General features: G+C 58.0%; 3 protein-coding genes across 3 annotated transcripts in view; 1 reads left to right on the plus strand and 2 right to left on the minus strand.

The window, feature by feature from the left end:
* Positions 1-23324, minus strand: part of LOC142421184 (uncharacterized) — a 118188-nt gene that overhangs the window by 57557 nt on the left and 37307 nt on the right. The window lies entirely within an intron of this gene.
* LOC142421174 (scavenger receptor cysteine-rich domain-containing protein DMBT1-like) lies at positions 205-11283 on the plus strand. The gene is made up of 17 exons (XM_075525714.1): positions 205-561; positions 937-1240; positions 1803-2132; positions 2402-2744; positions 3893-4206; positions 4793-5120; positions 5324-5650; positions 5689-5693; positions 5847-6320; positions 6764-7093; positions 7617-7946; positions 8196-8525; positions 9154-9270; positions 9415-9553; positions 9772-9858; positions 9957-10009; positions 11120-11283. The coding sequence occupies exons 1-17, from the start codon at positions 205-207 to the stop codon at positions 11281-11283; spliced, it is 4332 nt and encodes a 1443-aa protein (XP_075381829.1).
* On the minus strand, positions 8970-22727 carry LOC142421175 (uncharacterized). Its single transcript, XM_075525715.1, has 4 exons — positions 22604-22727; positions 21659-21787; positions 20282-20530; positions 8970-15241 (listed from the first exon to the last, which is right to left on the minus strand). Exons 1-4 carry the CDS (start codon positions 22725-22727, stop codon positions 13554-13556), a joined length of 2190 nt encoding a protein of 729 aa, XP_075381830.1. The 3' UTR covers positions 8970-13553.

The following is a 23324-nucleotide window of genomic DNA, read 5'->3' on the forward strand; positions in this document are numbered from 1 at the left end:
TGCAATAAAATGTCTTTGCAATAAAGCCCCTTTGCAAAGCCCACCCTCAGCATTCACTTTTAAGAGGATGGTGAGCATTGCAGGAACTCAGTCTCCAGTTTGGGTGCTCACTGCATACAGAGGATGCTTAGGCTGGAGCAGAAGCAGCTGTGGCTCTCCTGGTGCACTTACCCTTGCATGTCATTGGCAGCTTCGGAGGTGTCCATGGCCACCAAGTTCCGCCTGGCCAACGGTTCAACGCGCTGCGAAGGCAGGGTGGAGGTCAACCACAACGGCACCTGGGCAGCCCTGTGTGATGAGGGCTGGGGTATGGCTGAGGCTCAAGTGGTGTGCAGGCAGCTGGACTGCGGGACAGCGCTGTCGGCACCCGGTGGGTCACATTTTGGGCAAGGACCTGGGCAAACGTGGCCCAACAGCGTGAGCTGCATAGGCACAGAGACTGCTCTCTCTGCATGCAAGTCTAAGCCCTGGGGCAACAGCACTTGTCACCATGGGAATGAAGCTGGCGTGGTGTGCACAGGTAACCCCCTCAAGAGCGATATGGTACAAGAAGCGGGAGGGGTCTTGGTCCATCACCTTGATTTTCCACCTCTGCAAGCAGCCCCGAACAATGTGCCCTCTTTGGGGGCATTTCCATGACAGGGTGTTGTGGGGTGTCTGGGGGGTGAAGAAATTTTGAGTGTCCTCCTGGAGGGGTCAGTGCCAACGCCAGTGGGTGGGATGCTGCCGCTGTGCAGCTTGCAGCCTCTCGCCCCTCTGCCAGCAGGCACTGGGGATCAGCCAGCTCCTTTTTGCAGTGATTAGACAAGCCTGCAGCACTTGGTGCAACGCGCAGTGACCTGAAAAGGTGCCAGGGCAGTTTCCCTTACCCAGGGGTCTCAGCGTGCCGGCCCTGCCCCATATTTCCCTCTTCTAGGTAATATGGATGGAGACCAGGTCCGGCTGGTGAACTATGGCAGCCGCTGCGCTGGCAGGGTTGAGGTCTTCCATAACAAGCAGTGGGGGACCGTGTGTGATGACAACTGGGACCTGCTGGACGCCGAGGTCGTCTGCCGGCAGCTGGACTGCGGGCGAGCGCTGTCAGCCCCTGGGGCGGGTCAGTTCGGGCGCGGGAATGGCATCATCTGGATGGATGAGACAAACTGCACAGGGATGGAACGCACGCTGTCCAGCTGCCGGGCCCGGCCCTGGGGCATCAATAATTGCTACCATGGGGAAGATGCTGGCGTGGTTTGCTCAGGTGACCCATGCTCCTTTGGCATCGCTCCACACAAGGCAGTGGGAGGGGGTGTGTGTCATGACGGCAGGTCTGCACCCCCAGGTAAGACTGGGGGTCAGCATCAGCAGCCAGTGGGGTTTTCCTGGACCCTCCCTGCACCTGATGGTCCCATCAGAGGACTGCTCTTCCCATGCCAAGGTGTTTATTTAAGGTGGTGGGAGGTATTCCTGCAGGGATCCCTATTTCCCACCACTCTGGGAACCTTCCAGCTCCAACAACAGGACCAACTCATTGGGGGAAGCTCGGTGAAAGCAAGCTGCCTGGAGAGCAATTCTTGCAGGGAATGGGACTGGGATCCAGGAGGATGCAGGACCAGTGCAGACCACCCTCTGCAGGGAGATGCTCTGGTGCAGGGTGCTCCTGGCCAGAGTTTTGGGTGGTGGTGGGAAGCCCTCCTGTTCTCCCCTCCTCCGTGCTTTTTGACAGCTTGAAGGGGTGCCGGGAGCTTAATTGCAATAGGATAAGCATGGAGGGAAAGTGGCCGCCATCTGAAGGCATTAATAAATCTCTCGGATGCTTGCAGACTCGATCATCCCCGAGCCAGCTCATCTCCAGCTGGCAAATGGCTCACACCGCTGTGCTGGCAGAGTCGAGGTGCTTCACCAGCAGGAGTGGGGAGGTGTCTGCAACCGCAGCTGGGATAAGCAAGACGCTGAGGTTGTGTGCCGGCAGCTGGGCTGCGGGACGGCGCTGCCGGCATTGGAGGGGGTGGACTTTGGCGCTGGACCCCCACGCATCTGGCTGGACAATGTGAACTGCCAGGGGACGGAGCCAGCCCTTACGAAATGCCAGGCAAGCCCGTGGGGAGAGAGCAGCTGCAGCCACGGAAAGCACGCCAGTGTGGTATGCTCAGGTGGGTTTCACTCTGGCACCAGCAGTGGGTCAGGATGCATTGGTAATTTCCCCCATCTCAGATGGGAGCAAGATGCCAGCTTCACCCCACTTGCTGCTGGGTCAAGTACCCCTAAACCCTTCGAGAAATTCCTCCATGAGGTGGGGATGAGATGCTGTGAGTTCAGAGGCGATGTGACCACACAGCACCGGCTATGTGCCAAAACACATGGTCGTTCCTCCTCCCATGAAGAGGCTGGATGCTCTGAGCATCTCCCTGCCTGTTTGCAGGCTCGGCTGTTTCCAGCTTTGCCCCAGTCCGGCTGGTGGATGGCCCAGGTCGCTGCGCTGGGAGGGTTGAGGTGTTTCACAATGAGAAATGGGGGACAGTGTGCGATGACAGCTGGGACTTCACGGATGCCAAAGTGGTGTGCCGGCAGCTGGACTGCGGGATGGTGGTATCAGCTCCACAGCGGGCTTACTTCGGGCAGGGACAGGGACAAATCTGGCTGGACGACGTGCACTGCATGGGGACCGAGGCAGCCCTCTCCGAATGCAGAACCAAGGGCTGGGGTGTCCATGGATGTGAGCATGGAGAAGATGCCAGTGTGGTGTGCTCAGGTAACCGCCATCCGTCATGGTGCCGGTAGCACTGCGGCAAACCTCACCGTGGTCCTCCTGCACTGGGGTTTGACTCTGCTTTCCCCTATGGGTGCAAGGGCTTGCGATGCACAACAGTCTGCAGACAGCTTGGAGACCCTTTGCTTTGAAGCAAAGGAGACCCTTTGCTTTGGACCCTTTGCTTGGAGACCCTTTGCTTTGCTTTGACCCCTTGTGGTCCATCCTGGTGGAAGAGGGCAGCTGTACGCAGACATTAAAGTCTGAGAAAAACAAACACCTTGCCCATTTGCACAGCTATTGCTAAAAATAGTCTCTGGCATGCTTTTGGCTGATGTTATTTATCACAAATCCTAGCAGTTAGCATGGGCCAGAGACCATTCCCATCACACAAATTACAACACGGCCACCTACTTCTTCACAGCAGGGCAGACTGCGGTACGAATGGGTCTTCTCCCATTACGGTCAGGGAAGACTCTCCGACACCTTTGGTTGATCCATGATAGATGTACCCCATGATGCTCAGAGCTGCATGAGCCCATGAAAGCCCACCTCCCATCCCTCTCTCTCCTTTCCAGCTCTGACTTTCTGCCAGAGGAACCAGCAGCCCATTTTAGTGACTGTTAAGAAGCTGGGGCCACTGGGTTGCAACCAGGTTGCTTAATATCAGGATGGACTTTGCTTAACATCTGGGTGTCACTGACTGAGACAGCCAGCATTGAATTCAGTCACCCCAGCATGGGAAGATAGCATCTCACCCTAGTTGGGCTAAGACATCCTACAGAAAAACCTGTGCCCTTCAGGAGCAGCAGCTGGAGGGCAGGTGAGGTATCCCAGGAGTCCCAAATGGCACAAGGATGCCTGCATCTTGGTGATTGGACCCTGCCCTATGTGTCTGCTTTAGGAGGGCAAACTATATAAGGTCCATTGACTATAGTCTGGTCAAGCCCATGCTAATCAAGCCTTGGGCCGTTGGGCCGTTCACATCACACCTCAAAGGTCAGCCCTCTCTGTCACCACAAGATCATCCTTGACCCCCAAGGCTGCTCAGCCTCTGGTGTAAGCCCCTTCCTGGCAGCTGGAGGTTTCCCGGGGCAGCAGGTATCTCCTTAACATGTGCATGCTCTCTGATGTTGTAGGATCGGGCATTTCCGACCTTGGAAGCCTCCGCCTGGTGAACGGCTCAGACCCGTGCTCCGGGAAAGTTGAAGTGTTTCATGATCAGCGCTGGGGGGGCATCTGCACTGATGGATGGGACCTGGCTGAAGCCCATGTGGTGTGTCGGCAGCTGGGCTGCGGGGCGGCGCACTCGGCTGCAGGGTCTGCCTCGTTTGGGACGGGAGATGGCCTGATCTGGGTGGATGCCGTGGAGTGCACTGGGACAGAGGGGGCCCTCTTCGAATGCAAGGTCAAGTTCTGGGGTGCCGAGAGCTGCAAGTCGAGGATGCACGCAGGCGTCTCGTGCTCTGCGGCTGCAGGTCAGTGGCGGTGAGTCAGGGACCAGTCCTCCCCTGGGGGAGGCCGTGCAATCTGACCAGAATTCACCCATCCAGCTCCTCCTTGGGGCTTGTTTTTGAGGTCAGGTCGAATGGGGCTTTGAGAACCTGATCTAGTGGAAGATGTCCCTGCCCATGGCTGAAGGATTGGACCAGATGATCTTTAAAGGTTCCTTCCAACACAAACCATTCTATGAATCTATATTAGAAGTGTTCAAAGTCTGGTTGCACGGGGCTTTGAGCAACCTGATCTAGTGGAAGATGTTCTTGCCCACAAAAGGGGGTTGGACTAGGTGGTCTTTAAAGGTCCCTTCCAACCCAAACCCTGCAGCCAGGCATCACGCCCAGGGTTTTGTCCCCCTGGTAAAATGGCAGCGCCCGGCCACGTCAATCCCTTTTTTACTCAATGCTACCAATGCCCAAGCACTGGCCCTGCCTTGCTCCTCCCTGGAGGCACACGGGATGCTGCAGGTGGACAGTGGTCCAGGGATGCAGGCAGGGGATGGTCCAGGGATGTGGGGGTGCCCTGCAACCACGCGTCCACCTATTTCCCTCTCCACAAAAACAGGCAACTCCAGCTCAACTGACCTGCGGCTAGTGAACGGGCCACACCATTGTGCCGGGAGGGTGGAGGTGCTCAACGCCGGGCAGTGGGGGACTATCTGTGACCACAGCTGGGACCTGGCTGACGCAGCAGTGGTGTGCAGACAGCTGGGCTGCGGCAGGGCCATGGCAGCCCCCAGCAAGGCTCGCTTTGGGCAGGGGACGGGGCACATCTGGCTGGATGACGTGGCCTGCACTGGGAGCGAGGGCACCCTTGCCCAGTGCCGAGCCCGTCCCTGGGGGCAGAATAACTGCCACCACGGAGAAGATGCCAGCGTGGTGTGCTTAGGTACGTCCTGATCCTGCAACATGGGGTGTCCTGGGGGGCCAAGGGGAGTCCATCCTGCATTTTGCTGCCTCCAGGGTGATGCTGCAGCGGGATGGTCAAGCCCTTCCTGGGGTGGGGGGTCCTTTTGCCCCAGCCCCGGCCATTGCCACCGGCATAGTGCGTGTCTCCAACCCACTGTGACGTTTCTATGGTGCTTCCAGATGCCAGAGCAACCAACACATCGACTGTCTGGCTTGTGGCCGGCCCGCATCGCTGCGCCGGGAGGGTGGAGGTCTTTCACAACCAACAATGGGGGACAGTCTGCGATGACCAGTGGGACCTGAACGACGCAGTAGTGGTGTGCAGACAGCTGGGCTGCGGCAGGGCCATGGCAGCCCCTGGCGGGGCTCACTTTGGGCAGGGGTCAGGGCGCATCTGGCTGGATGACGTGGCCTGCACTGGGAGTGAGGGCACCCTTGCCCAGTGCCGAGCCCGTCCCTGGGGGCAGAATAACTGCCACCACGGAGAAGATGCCAGCGTGGTGTGCTTAGGTACGTCCTGATCCTGCAACATGGGGTGTCCTGGGAGGCCAGGGCAGGTCCATCCTGCATCTTGCTGCCTCCGGAGTGATGCTGCAGCGGGATGGTCAAGCCCTTCCTGGGGTGGGGGGTCCTTTTGCCCCAGCCCCGGCCATTGCCACCGGCACCATGTGTGTCCCCAACCCACCGAGACATTTTTACAGTGCTCCCAGATGCCGCCACAACCAACACGACTGTCCGGCTTGTGGATGGCCCACATCGCTGCGCTGGGAGGGTGGAGGTCTTTCACAACCAGCAATGGGGGACGGTCTGCGATGACCAGTGGGACCTGAGCGACGCAGCGGTGGTCTGCCGGCAGCTGGGCTGTGGGGCAGCCGTCACAGCCTCAGAAGTGGGTTCCTTTGGGAGGGGGCTAGGTCCCATCTGGCTGGACAGGGTCGCCTGCACTGGGAAGGAGACCTCCCTCATGGAGTGTCGTGCCAGGCCCTGGGGAATCCACAGCTGCACCCATGAAGAGGATGCCGGCGTGGTCTGCTCAGGTGATGCTCATTCCTGCAGGGTCCTAAAAGCACAGCTTGGAGCTGCACCCACCCCTCCCCACCCCCCCACCCCCAAAAAAAAGCCTTTTCCTCTCCAACCTGAGCCCAGGACCATTGGCTGCAGGAAGGAGATTTCAAGGGCATGGGGCTTGTCCCCTTGGCAGATGGTGTTGCCCCCATCCCCACACCCCAGTAGCCCATGGAGCTGCCCCAATCCAACCACCCTTGGCACAGCTGAGCAGGGAAGGGGGGAAAAAAGACGTTGACACCCAGTTTGGGATGCAGGCTGCACCGAGACTCTGCTGGATCCCAGCGAGGCTCCAAGAAAGAGGATTTATTTCTCCCCTTCCCTATCAGGGACCAAGCTGGGAGGCCAAACACAGGTGTCTGGTGGTGCTTATGAAGCCTCAAGGGCTATGCCTGCCTGCACGTCTCTGCAGGCAGGGCTCAGGCCAGCATCTGTCCTCCTGTCCCACCGTGCCTGGGCATCTGCCCTAGGTTTGCACCCCAGCCACTGCCACCAGAAAGTCCCCCCTGGACACACGGTCCTCTTGTCCTCAACACTGCATTCCCTGCTTCTCTGCCCGCAGACCTGCCCAGGGCAGAGGTGGCAGAGGTCCGCCTGGCAGAAGGACCGAACCGCTGCAGCGGGAGGGTGGAGGTGCGCTACGCCGGGCAGTGGGGGACGGTCTGTGATGACGGCTGGGACCTGAATGATGCAGCAGTGGTGTGCAGGCAGCTGGGCTGCGGCAGGGCCACGGCAGCCCCCAGCCAGGCTCACTTCGGGCGGGGGAAGGGGAGCATCTGGCTGGATGACATGAGCTGCACCGGGAGCGAGGACAACCTCGCCCACTGCCAAGCCCGTCCCTGGGGACAGAGTAACTGCCACCATGGAGAAGATGCCGGCGTGGTGTGCTCAGGTACCTCTCATCCTGCGATACAGGGCATCTGGGGGATAGGACAGGACAGAAGGGTCTATCCTGTGTCTGGCTGCCTCTCGTGCAATGCTAGCCTTGGAAGGGCATTTTCTTTGGGGAGGGGGACTGGCAAAGGGTTGTAGCATCTTTTTGGCCAGGCTTGTCCCCAACCCAGCAACAGGTTCCCACCCTGTTCATAACCATGATCTCACTGAAACCTTCACACCCCCACCCCGTGGCACTAAGCCCTGTCTCGAGGGGACCATCTGACCCCAAATGCTCAGCCTGTTCTCCATTGCCTGGTCCACATGCTTGCACGGAGGTCATACCACCATTTTAGGGTATGAAGGTGCAACTGAAGTCCATCCCTATGGCCACGCTTCTCTGGAAGGGTTGGGAAGGGTTGCATCCCTTGCTGTGGGGGACCACAACAACTCTGTATTTGCACCCTGGCATGGGGATTTTTTTTTTTTGGTGAGGTGATGGGTGCCTTGTTCTCCTTTCCTAACCAGATTTCTCCTGGCAGATGCCAATGTCACAGAGGAGGTGCAGGTCCGCTTGGCCGATGGCCCAAACCGCTGTGCCGGGAGAGTGGAGGTGCTTCACAACCAGCAGTGGGGGACCATCTGCGATGACAACTGGGATTTGAAAGACGCCAAGGTGGTGTGCCGGCAGCTGGGCTGCGGGACAGCCGTGTCAGCCCCAGGCCAAGCTCACTTCGGGCAAGGGTTGGACCCCATCTGGCTGGATGACGTGGAGTGCACCAGCATGGAGACCACCTTCTCCCAGTGCAGCCTTAGCAGCTGGGGCATCCATAACTGCAACCATGAGGAAGATGCGGGAGTTGTGTGCTCAGGTGGTCCCCAGGGGGAATCACAGATGCCCCCAAAAAGGGTTTTATCTGGGACTGGGAGGCTGGCAGCACTGGTGGGACATCAGTGATGGGAATGACCTTGCAAGGGACCTGGGGGTGGAATGGTGCAGCAGGTACAGGTGGCACATGGCATGCATGCCCATCCTTGCATGCATGTGCCCCTTGCACGCCCTTCTCCGTCTGCCTGCTGGGTCGGAGGGGTCGTCTCACCCCCTTTGCTCCCTCTTGCAGGAACAAGCCCCTTGCAGCTGCGGGTGAAAGATGGCCCCGGTCCCTGCGCGGGGCAGGTGGAGGTGCTGTACAACACCACCTGGCACAGGGTGTGCAGCAACACCTGGAGCTTGCTGGAAGCCGGAGTGGTCTGCAGGCAGCTGGGCTGTGGGCCAGCCCAGTCAGTGCCCGTTGGACCCCAGCTCAGGCAGGGGAACAGCCCTGCCTTGCTGGAGGGCCTGAGCTGCCGGGGGACCGAGTCATTGCTCCTGGAGTGCCAGCAGAGAGAGATGGGGCTGGGGCCATGTAGGCAGGGCTGGGCAGCCGGCGTGGTGTGCACAAAGCCAAAGGGTGAGCGCCAGGATTCTCTGTGGTGTCTGTGCTGGGGGAGGGGTGGGGGGGGAGGGAAGGTCCCAAGGCAAGAAGAAAGTGGAAAAGGTGGCACATGTTCATCCCGGCAAGCTCTTGAGGGCCTTTCCTGGGGAATGCACCTTGTTTTCCATCACCCTTGGGAGCACTGGAGATGCTTTCCTCACCCCAAAACACACAAATCCCTCCCATTTCTTGTTGGAGCCCAAACTTCCTTATCCCCTCCCAAACCCTCTGGGCTCCCTCCAGGACCAGCCCCCATTCCTCACATAGGTTGTGGTAGAGCTGGGACAACTTTGAAGGATGGAGGAGGGTCAGAAATAGGCCTACATGAGATGTAGCATCCCAAATCCAAAGCAGGACAACACACCGGAGAGCTGATGCAGGTTTTAAGAGCAGGAACATGGAAGGTCACTCCAACCCCCCCATCCCATCATCCACCCAAGGGAAATGGGTCTTAGTGGGAAGCCTAATTAAGGAAAGCCCATCCCCACCACCAGCTGAGCTGCTGGGGGGAGTCAGGCCATGTTCGGTGTTAGGTTTTCTTGCACACTGTTATTGGTCTTGGCTGGAAATGGGATCCCAAGTTTGCTCTCCCCCCCAACCCCAGGCGCTTCACCATCCTGCTCAGTGCTGATAGCGCTGCTGGCCCTGCTGATGCTGCTGAGTGGGGTCCTGCTGTGGCTCAACCTGAAGAGGAGGTGCATAGCAGCAGTCCAGGCTGGAGGTGACAGTCCCATCCCTATGTGTCCCACCCCCCAACTCACAGTCCCCGCTCCAGCCACCCCGAAACGCAGGGGGACACAGAGACGGGTGTCAGCTCAGCTCAGCCAGAGCCCAGTGACAGCCCGGTGTCCCCTCCATCTCACAGCCCACCGGCACCCTGGGGACCAGAGTACTTCAGCAACGCCCTTCCAGCCCGGGAGGGCTATCTACCTCCCCACCAAGGCAGAAGCCCCTGAGGATGCCAACACCGAGATGACAGAGCTCATGAAGGAAGATGCTGCCCTGTGATGCCAGCCCCTCCCAAGCTCATGCCCCAGGGGGTCGCACTGGGCTCCCACTGCACCCCCTTTTCCCTAATCTGCTTTCCTGAAGACTGCAATGCAGGAGCTGACGGGCAGGACATTTCAAAACCAGCTGGTACCAATGACTTGTATCAGGAGCACCAAAATAGCTGGTCAAGTGGGGTCTCCCAGTCTGGTGACATTTATTTAACCCCTCTCAGCACCCTCTGGGCAGCCCCCGCAGCTCAGGAGGAGCCCGATGAACCTGGTGGCCAGCGCAAGGCTGAGCTAAAGGAGCAGAAGGAAGGGTGCAAATGAATTAAAAGGGGGTCCCCAACCCTCCAGGCATGACGGCTGTGAGTGCTGGTGGGGGGACATGAGCTGCTTTTGTGCTCCTCTGCCACAGCTCCCCCCAGACCTTGGATGGAGGCAAGTCCCCCTATTTCTTGACTATCCCAGGTGCCAGAGCTGCAAAGCACTTTACCCTATAACCCCAAATACTCAGCCATCCTCCCTGAATACATTTTGGGGTGGCCAGAGCGCCCCATTTTCCTTGCTCCATGCCCCCAGTCTGTGACCATCCCTTGGGGACCCAACCATGACAATCCTCTCTGCTGAGGTTCATGGGGACACAAACGTGCTCTTGCCTGTTAGCTCGCAGTTCTCTGCTGGCACTCCATGCCTAAAAGCATCCCAGTGCAGAGGGACCCCACTCTCAGCCTTGCCCCAGGGTCTGTCAGACTTGCAAACTGAGGGCTGTGCCCCCAAAGCAGCAGGGATGATAGGAGGGAGGCCAGGAGACCCAATGAGCAGAGGTCCCAACAGCAGGAGATGGCATCTGCCAAGGCAACTTATGCATTCCTTGCCAGAAGGAAACGCAGGTACATTGTGCCCAGTCCTCTCTCTACTCTCCCCAGGGATGAAGGACATCCCAAAACTGGGAAAGGCACGAAAGCAAAGGTTTCTCCATGTTTCTCCTTTTTCCTGTGACACTTCAGTAGGGCTGGAGAGCAAGGTCCCAACATTAGGAGCAAAATCAGAGTCAGGGCTGCTTGGGGTCCATCACATTCAGAAATAAACTCAAAGCCCTCCATGCGAGCCCCCCTGCTCCTCACCTCAGGTGAAGCTGTCCCCTAGACCCCGCTTGAGAAACTCCGGGAGGTCACCAGGTGCTGGAGGAAATCTCTCAAGGTGGATCAGAAAAGCTGGGCAGCATCAGCATGAGATCACCCCCCAGGCCATGGCTGAGAGGGGAGCTGGGGGACTGCAGGACATCCAAGCAGCACAAAACCTGAAATAATTTCCTCCAGCAGTGCGGTCATCCCTTTCCTGCCAACTACAAAGCTGCTGTTGGCCATAAGGTCATTGCTTGGTGACGTTATCAATTGCTTGGTGACCACATTGCTTGGTGATCACGCAACGCGTGATCCCAGCACACGAGAAAAGCCTCAATTCCAAGATGGGCATCTCTGGGAGCAGCCACCCTCGGGCTTGAACCACCGAAGATGGTCCTCTCCCCCCATCTGAAATGCAGGAGATCAGGAAGATAAACCTCCTTTTGGCCTCCAGGATGTCAAAGGCTGGAGATCCCACAGGGCAGGATGCTCATCAAAGGTTGGGGCTTGTCCAACCTCGAGAACACACAGAGTCTAACTACTACCTACCTAGTGCCACCTGAGATGCCCTCAATCACTCCAGACACTCATAAGGGCGGGCTGGCATATAGGACATAGGGTCTATAAGAGATGCAAGCACTCCTGGAAGAGGAGCTGAAGGCCAACTGGGTACCCCCGATCATCTCTGATGGCCTCAGCAGTGGAATGCAACCCCAGATCTCCACCAACCATTTGGAGCACTTGATTGGGCTGGTCCTACACAGGCAACATACATCATTGGAGGTGCCTTCAGGTGTGTGACACCCACAGAAGCAAAAATGTGACATAGAAGAGACCTGGAGTGACATAAATGACACTACATAGGCAGCCACTTCCTGCCACCAGCACCATCAGGTGTCCTCCAAATCCCACATCCCCAAGTTTTTCCTCCTTTACGAGAATCCCCCCCTCTGCTCAGGACCATGAGTTAAAGGAGAGGGTGAGTTTGGGGGGGATATGGCTTAAGGGAAGCTGCCTCTGCTCTGGGGTTGGGATGAAGGGGGCCCCACCACTACAAACACACATCACGTAGGTGCTTCATTGCTAATACACCACCTCCAGCGTCTCACCATGCCTTAAAGGGTGAAGGACCACCATCACCACAGACAGTCTGTTCCCAGGGCTGCAGGTGCAACCTCCCTTCCCCGGAGACACATGGACACAGCAGATCCCAGGACGGGAACCTGTTGAGATGTGTCCACCACCGGCTGGCTACAGAGGACAGATATTCAGGGACAGGCTCAACCCTGAAGCCAAATCACAGCCTCACAACCCACAGCTGGGAACAGCATTTGGAAGAGGCCAGAGCTGTCTCAAGGGCTGAAATGGGAGGAAGTTGGGAAGCTGTGGGCCAGGGGAGAAGACCAACATGACCAGGAGGCCCACAACCATCCTAGCAGAGGGATCCACCTGCCCAAATCCCAAACACATCTTGCTGGCCCATCTTGCACCCAACTTCTGCAGGGTGCAGGCTTGGTGACACTGTGTGAGATCCGCCTCACACCCAGGATTTGGTGGGTCTCTCCTTACCATGTCTGCCAGCAACATGTGCCAGGTGACCTCCCACTCATGCCTGAATGACACTGGGAGAAGGTACTGGGTGAGGAGGCAAGACCACCAAGGATTGTACCAGCACTAAAAGCCCATGTCAAGACCCAGCTGGACGCGGCCGTGAGCTAGAGGCAATGAGACAGAGTTGTCATTAAATAACCATCCTGTAGTTAGTGTGCAGTGCCGAGGAGCGCGCACATTCCACCCCCCCGTTCCCAGTGCTACAGGGACTGTATTAAAAGGGTGGCACAGGGTGGGACCCGGGATCTCCAGAAGTCCGAGGGACAGCACAAGGGCACCAGCACAGGCAAGGACAGGGCTCCTGTCTTGCCCTTGTGAGCAAAGGTCCGTGTGCCACCCTCTGCCCAGCAGCCATCAGCCAAGGGGCGGACAAATCCAGGCTCCGGCAGCAGCATGGGGGTAGCTCTGGGAAGCGAGAGAGGAGGAGGATGACGATGCAGAGGGCTGGCTGTGTCTCGCTTGCCCGTACCCCATCCAGGTTCCTGCCTGGACAGTCCCAGGAGAGGTTGGAGAAGGACTTACAGCGCCGGGTGTTGCTTGCTGAGGCTCCCAAAGTGGATGGCAGCAGCGTGTGTTCCCCCTTTTTTCTGCTCCCTACCAGCCCCACCAGCACCCTGGGGCAGAAAAAAAGGGGGTGATTAACCAGGTCATTAGCAGCAGTGTGAGATATGGACGGGACACTTGAACCCCAAAAGGCTTCAGGGGGAAAGGGAGGTGCCTGCTCCTCACTCTTCCCCATAATCCTTTCCGCTGCCCGTACCGTCATCGTATCGCCCTCCCAAAAAACAAGCAGGTCTGTCCCCTTTTGCAGTAACAGCGTGCCCCAGCTCCCTGGGAGCCTCCAGCCCAGGCTGAGCCACACTCACTGGGATGACGGGGGTGAGGGTCTTGGGACGACTTAAGGGGCATCTCAGCCCTCCTCCCTGCACGAGGGCAAAGAATAGGGCTCCTGCCTGCCCGCTGGCAGTGTGCCACAAGCCACAGCATGCCACGAGCTGCAGCATGCCTGCCAGGAGCTTGCAGCCACCCTGGCCCATGAGCTCAGGGAGGGTCCCGCTGGGATCACCCTCCACGGAGGGAGGAGGAGAGCATGGCACAGGTCCAGGTTTGGCAAAGGGCTAGAGCTCAGAAGAAGCACCGCAGCTTTGTAGGGTCCGTGCTGGTCCTCGAGCGCACGTACGGGGTCCCCCAGCCTGGGGCTCATCCGCTGTTGGTGGCAGCATGCCTATGGCCGCTGCAGCCTGGCAACACCGTGGCTGTGCTTGCCGCACTGGGGCTCAACCGTCGCGGTGCACGCGCTGGTGCTGCAGCAGGTTGGAAGGGTGAGCGAAGCCCTTGTCGCAGACGCTGCATTTGTAGGGGGTTTCGCCTGTGTGCACCTTCTCGTGCACAGCTAGGTAGGCCAGGTCCTTGAAGAACTTGTGGCAGAAGCTGCACTTGTAGGGCCGCTCCTGGCTGTGCACGCGGTGGTGCTGGAGGAGCAAGGAGGGCCGGGCGAAGGCCTTCCCGCATACCTCGCACTTGTAAGGGCGTTCCCCCGTGTGTGCCCGCTCGTGGATCACCAGGTAGGATGACTGCTTGAAGGCTTTCCCACAGGTTTTGCAGACGAAGGGGCGTTCACCAGTGTGCACCCGCTCGTGGGAAGAGAGGGCGTTGGATTGCTTGAAGCCCTTGCCGCAGAGCGGGCAGACGAAGGGGCGATCACCCGTGTGCACCCGCTCATGCACCTTGAGGCTGTGCCCATAGGTGAACTTCTTACCGCAGACCCCACAGACGTGGGGTTTGTCATCGCAGTGCTGGCGCTGGTGGAGAAGGAGGGCGTTGGAGGTGGGGAAGTCCTTCCCGCAGTCGGCACACTTGAAGGGCTTCTCGGCGCAGTGGGTGAGTGCATGGCGCTGCAGCTCGTAGGGGGTCTTGAAGCTCTTGGCGCAACGGGGGCAGCGGAAGGGACGCTCACCACTGTGGATGCGCCGGTGCTCTTGGAGGTTGGAGGAACGCTTGAAGCGCTTGCCACAGAGCTCGCAGCGGAAGGGTCGTTCCTCCGTGTGGACCAGCCGGTGGCTTTTGAAGTCCGAGTGGCGCTTGAAGGAGGCCTGGCAGAGGTCGCAGCGAAAGGGACGCTCCTCGTTGTGTACCACCTCGTGGCTGAAGAGCTCCCAGGCCCGCTTGAAGGCCTTCTCGCAGACGCCGCACTGGAAGGGCTTCTCGTCCACAATCACCTCGCGGATCTCCAGTTCACCAACGCCACCTGCTCCCCGCTTCGGGTGGGCTGGCAGCCCCACTGCCACCTCCTCCAGCTCACCCACCGCGCTCCCCAGCACCAGCTTGGCAGTGGAGTAGATGCCACGCTCATCGATCAGCTGTACAAAGTCCGGCTTGGGACGGGCATCGTCAGAAAGGGGCAGCTCAGGAGAGCAGGACCGAGACCGTCTCTCCTCCTCTTCTTCCTCGCTGCTCCGTGGCACCTCCTCCAGCCCGTTCTCCATCTCCCTCTGTCTGAAGTCACCCGTCCGGCTCCAGATCAACCGCAGCCTCTTACCCCGGGAGGGTCCTGGCTCTTCGGTGCTCTCCCCCAGTCCCGGAGATGCAGAGGGCCGGCTTGTCTCAGGCTTCAGACACAGTCGGTGTTTCCGCCGGCACAGCCGCAGCTCCCCCGGCGCCTGGCAGCATGGGGAAGCCCCCTCATCCTCACCAGTCTTCTGGCAGGGCCTGCCTGCAGCCCGAGGGGCGAGAGAGCCCTGCCCACGGCAGCACCGACCCAAGCGGTGTGGAGAAGCTTGCCCCAGCCGCTCCAGGGAGCCTTCCCTCGGTTCTTCTCTCAGCTGCACCCCGGCCGCATCATCCTCCTGAGCCTCCTCCTGTTCTTCTTCACCTTCAGGACCATCTCCTTCGGAAAGCAGGGAGACCCTCTGGGAAAAGGGGAGCTCGCAGGCCGGAGGACCCGGCTGCCCTTCCATGGCAGCCCCTGCAAAAATGAGAAAGGAGAGAGCGTGAGAGGGACAAGAGGCTGGGGACAAGACTGTGAGGGAGGGGGGATGAAGACAAAGACATGGGTGGCCGCAGCACAGACTGAGGTCAGAGAGATACAGATATCTCTCTCAGGGAGGGAGGGGGGAAGAGGGAGAAGGAGGCGGGGGGCGGGGGGGAGAGGGAAAAGGGACAAGGAGTGGGAGAAAGGAGGCAGAAGGGAGCGGGAGAAAGGAGGCAGAGAGACAGACACTACAGAGTCTGTAAAACCTGGCCTCACCAATCCCCCATCGGGGGATCAAGGTGGCGGGCAGTCCTAGTGCCAGAGAAACGGCCCAGATCAGCACTTAAGAGACTTTTTACCCATGAGCCTGTCACTAGCACCCAAAACCAACTGCTATTCGTAGCAGGGAGTGGTTCGCTTCCTCGCAGGGCCTGCTCATAGTTACCTGGTCGGAGCAACAACTGAGGGACCGGCCTCAACTGTTTCCCTAGCCGTCAAGGGCCGTACTGGCTGGCCAGCAGCTTCCAGGCAGGGTTTGAAAAGCTCCTCAGAGGGTGCTTGGTCTCACCAGGTGCCTGCATGACCCCTCATCCATGACAAGGAGCTGTCAGCCCTGCCTCGGGCACAGGCACAAAGGGATTCAGCCCCCATCTCCTGGGGATTCAACAGCACAACTCAGCTCCAGAGCGTATTCTGGTGGTTTCTCAGATCACCTTCTCAGCAAATGCTCCTGTCTTAGGCTGGTGTTTTTCCAGGCTCCATCCAAGCCCGCTGATACCTCCAGAGCCTGTTCAGTGGTTGCGCAGCTCGACAAGAGATGCCGGGCTCCGATATCCACCTCGGAAATCCCCTGCACTGGATTTGCTGCCCCCATTCAGGATACCACGCATGGATTGGTTTAGCCAAGGGAGGGGAAGAAGGCTAAAGCGCGATCCGTCTCTCAAAACCCCACGTGAAATCGCACCCTGCGAGGGCCTGACGCACAGGCAAGAATGACCAGCTAAAACAAGGAGCTCTTCATTGCAAACAGCTAAATTCAGGTGGTTCAGTCTTGCCTTCAATGTCCAGAGACATCCTAGTGAGGCAGTGGGGTGGAGGGGAGGTCAGGAGCAGCAGATGCTTTAAGAGCCTCCAAGCACCACGTTGCACAGAGGAGAGTGCTCCCACCGACCTGGCGCCGACATAGCGAGGAAGCTGCCGCAAAGCCAGATGTAAAACTGTCCTAGAGGTGCCCGAGAAGGGAATCCCCAGGGCATGAGCAGGGAAACGGCTGCCAGAGAATAAAAAGCAGAAGAAAAGAAAGGTATGGGCTGGGGAGGCAGCATGCCAAAACCTCCCAAGGACTGATAAGTGCTGGAGACCTGCCAGCACGGTTGGACCCCCAAGAACCGATAAACTCCAGGCACAAAGACACTTCTGAGTCTGCCTGAGGCCACCGGCCCGCGCTGGCATCTGCGACAGGGTGCAATTTGGTGTAACTCAGTGGCTGCTATGAACAGACCGGAGTTCGTGGGATTACAGCTAGCCAGCGACACGGCGGGGTCTTTCCAAGGGATTTTCCTAGCCCACCCCAGTGCCTGGATGTCAATGACAGCCCACCGCAGCTGCAGATGGAACTTCAACCAGGCAACAGGGTGAGCTACAAGTGAATGAGCTAAACACTATTAATAACCACTTTGATCCCATTCAAGCTTAATGAGTAAAAGGTGCTCCAAGAAACACTGTTCCTCACCCGCGCCTCCCACCTCCGGCCAGGTCTTGAGGTGCAGAGAAGGGAATTCACAGCCAAAACGAGAGGGTTTCCAGGCGCAATTTCATCTCAATAGCATGGATTGAGTACCGTCAACCCAAAGGGTTGCAGAACTGGGATGGGACACCCCGAAAAAGCAAAGCCAAGGAATCCCATGTTGAAAAGGGAGGAGATTAAGGTGATGGTTGAATATATTACAAAAAGGATGAAGGGGACAGCAAGTTGAATAAATGAGAGTGCTAGAAGTAGAAAAAGCCAATAAAAAACCCCAAAACAGCAGAAATCCTTATTTAGCCAGAGACGAACACTTTTGTCCCCTGCTGAGGCAGGCACTCACGAGACACTCCCGTTACTGTTTAAACAGCCCGGCCCTGAGTCTTTACTGCACAAGCAATGCTGGAAGCGGAGAAGAGGGCTCAGGATTACCCTCTCCCAGGGCACGCTCGCCTTTCTGGGATGGATTTGACCATTTCTCACCCGGAGGCTGTGGTCTTCCCTTTGGGTTGAGACATCAGGATGACACCGGGCGGGGAGATCAGAAAGCCCCCACCAAGCAGAGGGAAGAACGAACCTGCTGTCTCAGGTCCCCCTGCTCTCAAATCCAGGTGTTAAAAGAGGGAATCACCTGCATGGGCGGAAAGGGACAGCACAGAGTGGGCTGGGAGCGGGACACAGCTCACAGAGGACGTGGAGGAGACTCACACAAGCAGGTGGTGAAGAGCCCCATGCCTGGCCTTTTGTTGGAAACATGCTTCCCCCAGCTCTGAAAAAGTCAAATTTAGGGCTGCCTTTGCTCCCATCCGGACATCCAGCACATTCTGGCTGAGTTGCCACCATGAATTCAGGCAGGTTGATAAATTCAGTGTTTTCTGGCACTGTGTGATGGGAACAGTGAAGTCATCGAGGGGTTTTAGGGTTACCCTACCTGCCGCAGTGCTGGGTACAGCTACGTGGGAGACCCCCCCACCACAGTGGGGGGATGTTAATCTGGAGAGGAGTGGAGCTAGACACTACACTTACTGAGGGCCAGGAGGGATCCACCACCACCAGTTGGTTTAAACTGAGGGGTCTGCTCTTGGGGAAGGGATCGAAGTGTACTGGCAGCACCTGCAGACCTCGCAAGCCAGAGGAAAAGAAAGGGGTGAAGCAAGAAAAGCACAAGGGTGGCAAGGCGACGTACTTGGGGGAAAAACCAGCAAGCATCTGCCGCAGCAGAGCTTCTACATGCCCAAACAGAGAAGATTTGGGGGGTTCAGCCCAAGACAGGCAACCACAAGGGTCCCAAAAAAGCTTACGTGCTCCTAAAACGCAGCAGGAGAGGTATTCCCCGGGTGGGCAGCGCCACGGCCAAGCCGAAGCCCGATGAAAACGGCTTGGGCGAAGACAGGGCAACGGCAAGTTGCCATTTCAGAGAGAGTCACGGGACTGATCGAGGCGACCAGTCCTACCCGCAGAGCAAGAGCTGGGGGTATCAAGCGTAGCTGCAAAGGAATTGCTGCCTGCAGGCTCTAAATAAAAGCAAGAAAATATGTCAGGAAGGGAAAAAGAATAATTTCAGTGGAGGGCCAGGGCCAGTGTGGGAGCAAAGAGGCAGTGAACAGCACCGGAGGATTTCGCAGCAGCGGAAAAGGCTCCAACCACAGCCGCGTAGGAGCTGCTGGGCCAAAAATATACAATTTTTTTCGCCCCCCAGCAGCATCAGCAACGCCCCCACTCCACCCAGCATCCCCAGTGCCTGTGGGATGGCCAGGACCCACCCCCCCAGCCCAGCCTCTCACCCCTTTTCCACCCCCTGGAACACCCCAGACACTCCAGCATGGCCCAGTTTTCCCACAGTATCAACAAGGATCCTGCCTGCATATCCTGATATCATCCCCCCAATAACACCACAAGCCCTCCCAGCACGTCCCAGTCTCTCCTGGTATCACCCAGACACTCCCATCACATCCCGCTCCCAAAAGCTATTACAACCAGAACATCCCAGCCCCAGTCCCCCCTAGTATCAAACAGACCCTCTCATCTCACTGCTTCCCCCCTCCATTACAACCAGAGCACCCCACTATTAACATGGGCCCTCCCATCTCACTGCCCCCTCTGCAACAGTAAAACCAGACCCGCCCAGTACGCTCCAATCTCCCCAGTATCAACCACACTCTCACATCTCATCCCCAATTTCCATTACAACCAGATCCCCCCCATATGTCCCAACCCTGCCCCCAGTATAACGAGACCCTCTCATGTCACTGCCCTCCCCCTTCATTGTTACAAGCAGACCCCCCGAGCGCACCCCAGTCCCTCTCAGTATCAACCAGACCCTCTCATCTCATTGCCCTCCCCCACACCATTACAGCCAGACCTTCCCAGTATGCCCTAATCCCTCCCAGTATCGACCAGACCCTCTCATCTCATTGCCCTCCCCCACACCATTACAGCCAGACCCTCCCAGTATGCCCTAATCCCTCCCAGTATCGACCAGACCCTCTCATCTCACTGACCTCCCTTTCCCCCATCCCAACCAGGCCACCCCAGTATATCCCAGTCCCCCCCCAGCATCAACCAGACTCTCATCTCATCCCTTCCCCCATTACAACCAGACTCCACCAGTATGCTCAATCCCTCCCAGTATCAACCAGACCCTCTCATCTCATTGCCCTCCCGCCTACCATTACAAGCGCACCCTCCCAGTATGTCCCAGTCCCCCCACTATCAACCAGACCCTCTCATCTCACTGCTCTCCCCCCGTCCCTGTTACAACCAGATCCCTCCAGCACATCCCAGTCTTCCCAGTATCAGCCAGGGTCTCTCATCTCATCCCCCACTCTCATTAAAACCAGAGCTCCCCAGCATTTCCTAGCTCCCCCCAGTATCAACCAGACCCTCCCATCTCACTGCCCTCCTCCCGCCATTACAACCAGACCCCCCCAGTATGGCCCAGTCCCCCCCCAGTATCAACACGAGCCCTCCCATCTCATCCCCTCCCCCTACCCCGTCACAACCAGCCCCCCCAGCGCGCTCCAGTCCCCCCCAGTATCAACCAGACCCTCCCCGCTATCACCGCCGACCCCCAGCCATTCCCCAACGCCCCCCCCCCGCTACCACAAGCTCCTCGCCCCCCCCACCGGCCTTCCCCCCCCGCCCCAGCCCAGTATCGCGGTGGATCCTCCCAGCCCGCCCGCTTCCCGGGGGGATGCCGCGGCCCGTTCCCCCCCCTCCCCCGGTACTGCCGTCCCCGTCCCCCCGGCTCAGGCCCCCCGGGCTCACCGGGCCCCGCCGCCGCCCCTCACCCCCGGCCGGTGCCGCAGTCCAACGCCTCCCCCGGAGCCGCTTCCGGCCGCGCTCGCGCGCTGCGCGGCAACGCCACTTCCGGGGGCGGGGCGGTGGCGGCCGTGGAGGAACCGCGCATACGCGCGGCGCGGAGCCGAGTGGCGGTGGGTGGTGCATGCGCGGGGGGGGGACGGGGGGTGCGGCGCGAAGCGGGGGGGGGGGGATGCGCGCATGCGCGGGGCTGTAGCGTGGAGACTGTGAGGAGGCGCCTGTGCGTGTGGGGACACGCGTGTGCAGTGGAGGGGCGTGCCTGGAGCACGTGCGTGGGCATGGGGACACGCGTGTGCAGTGCAGGGGCGTGCCTGGAGCACGTGCGTGGGCATGGGGACACGCGTGTGCAGTGCAGGGGCGTGCCTGGAGCACGTGCGTGGGCATGGGGACACGCGTGTGCACGTGGGGACATGCGTGTGCAATACAAGGACGTACTTGGAGCACATGTGTGTGCATAGAGACCCGTGTGTGCATGTGGGGACATGCATGTGCAATGCAGGGACATGCCTGGAGCACGTGTGTGGGCACAGGGACACGTGTGTGTGTATGGCAGGTACGAGCCTGGAGCACATGCGTGCATGTGGGGACATGCTTGGAACACTCGTGGGTGCATGTGGGAACACGTTTGTATGTGGGGACACGTGTGCATGGCAGAGACGTGCTTGGAGTGTATGTGTGTGTATGGAGACGTGCACGTGGGGCATGTGTGTACATGGCAAGCTTATGCCTGGAGTGCATGTATTTTTGCATGTGGGGACACATGTGTGCATATGGGGACAAACGTGCATGGCAGGGACATGCCTGGAGCACTTGTGGGTGTGCACGTGAGGACACTTGTGCAGTGCAGGGACATGCCTGCAGCATGTGTTCATGTGTGCATGTGGGGACATGTGTGTGCAATGCAGGGCCACACCTGGAGCACGTGTGTCTGCACACGTGGAGACATGTGTGCATAGCGGGGACACAGCTGGAGCACATGCGTGTATGGGGACATGTGTGCATTGCAGGGCCACACCTGGAGCACGTGTGTCTGCACACGTGGAGACATGTGTGCATAGCGGGGACACTGCTGGAGCACATGCGTGTATGGGGACATGTGTGCATTGCACGGACATGCCTGGAGCATGTTTTCATGTGGAGACACGTGGAATGCAGGGACACACCTGGAGCACACGTGCACACGTGGAGACGTGTGCATAGCAGGGACACAGCTGGAGCACATGCGTGTATGGGGACATGTGTGCATTGCAGGGGCACACCTGGAGCATGTGTGTGTGTGCATGTGGAGACACATGCGCATGGCAGGGACATGCCTGGAGCACGTGTGTGCAGGTCAAGCCCCTCACCTTGCAACCCCGTTGTAGGTGCTGGCCAGGGCACACCAGGCTGCTCCCATGCTCTCCCATCCTGGGCGCAGGAGGAGTAGGATCTCTCCTGGTAGATGAACGGGAGGACACATGGAACGGGGTCAGATCCTGGGAGTGAAACAGAGGGAGAGATGAAGTAGAATCATAGAATAATCGAAGAGTTTGGGTTGGAAGGAACCTTTGAAGGTCATCTAGTCCAACCCGCCCCCCCCCCCCCCCCCCCCCACTGCAATGAGCAGGGACATCTTCAACTAGATCAGGTTGCTCAACGCCCCATCCAACCTGACCTTGAATGTTTCCAGGGATGGGGCATCTACCACCTCTTTGGGCAACCTGTGCCAGTGCCTCGCCACCCTCATCGCAAAAGGGAGGTGCATAACCCTGCTGCATCCAGCCCCAGGACCCGAAGGGTTCATGTTGTTGGGTCATCACCCTGCTAACCAACGTGATCGTTTGGGGTTCACTACAGGGAAGCTCTGAGATGTTCCTATCACCCAACCCTACCTCCACCTGCCAAAGTGCAAGAGGACTCAAGATAAACCAGTAACACAATCGCCATCAGCCCATAGGCAAACGTTTTCAAAGAGCTCAAATACTTGCCCTTGGTTTGAAAGGGCTGTAAGTGATTCAAAGGACCCACGGATGATGCAGCTCTTTGACTTGAGTTTGCCAAGAGGCAAAGCAAACAAGGAGATACAAAGCCACTTGGAGCTGCACCAAGCAGGGAAATAAAAGAAACTCAGGAGCTGGTTGAAAAGCCACACCGTATTTCAAAAAAAAAAAAAAAAAAAAAAAAGGAAAAAAAGACCAAACAAGGTTGCAAATAACCACAGTTGGAGGAGGTGAAGGAGGTCTTTGGAAGTGCAATCAACACAGGTGAGCAATGTCTCCATGTATCCCCAGGCTGTTTGGACCATCTCGTACTGCAACTCAATCTGCTGCCTGCTTGGGATCCCAGGAAGGACTTGGCTTGAGGCAACTGGTGGAGGTTGAGGCACGATGACATGGTGACATGGACCTCTTTGAGGCACATCCCAACGAGGACCATCATGCTAACCAGCCTGGAGGGCTGCACCTATAAGCACCCTTTAGGCACCTAAAAGTTGCCAGATTCCCTTTATGTTCAGTGGGGAAGGGCAGGGAATCACGTCCCCAAGGGACCTGATGCTCCTCATGATCCCATCTGGACGTGTTGCTGCTCCCCATCATCTATGAGCACCAGTGGGTGCCTCCAGAGAAGACCCAGAGCTTGACTGATCCCGAAACAAACCACCTTTTGCCATCTCTATCTTTGATTAACCATTCACCGCCTACCCAGAGTGTCTAACCAGCGCATCCCGTCCAGGTGAGATCTGAAAAAACACTGTTCCAAACAGATATTGATATTTTTGCTGCTTTATTTATTTATTTCGAATTTTCCACCCAACGGGGGACAATGTCCTGTTGGATCTGCAGCAGCGGGGGAATTGCATGGGCTCCTGGAAGGTGTGACGCATTTGATTTCTGTCCTACTTCAGCACAAATGGGTTTTCTTTAATGAGATTTCACTCCTCTATTACTACTTTAATTAATTTTAAAGTGGTAACTTTAATTAACTAATTTTAATTCATTCTAAATTGCTGTGGATTCCAGTTTGGGTAAGTTT

Source organism: Mycteria americana, chromosome 27, assembly GCF_035582795.1.
Source record: "Mycteria americana isolate JAX WOST 10 ecotype Jacksonville Zoo and Gardens chromosome 27, USCA_MyAme_1.0, whole genome shotgun sequence".
NCBI lineage: Eukaryota > Metazoa > Chordata > Aves > Ciconiiformes > Ciconiidae > Mycteria > Mycteria americana.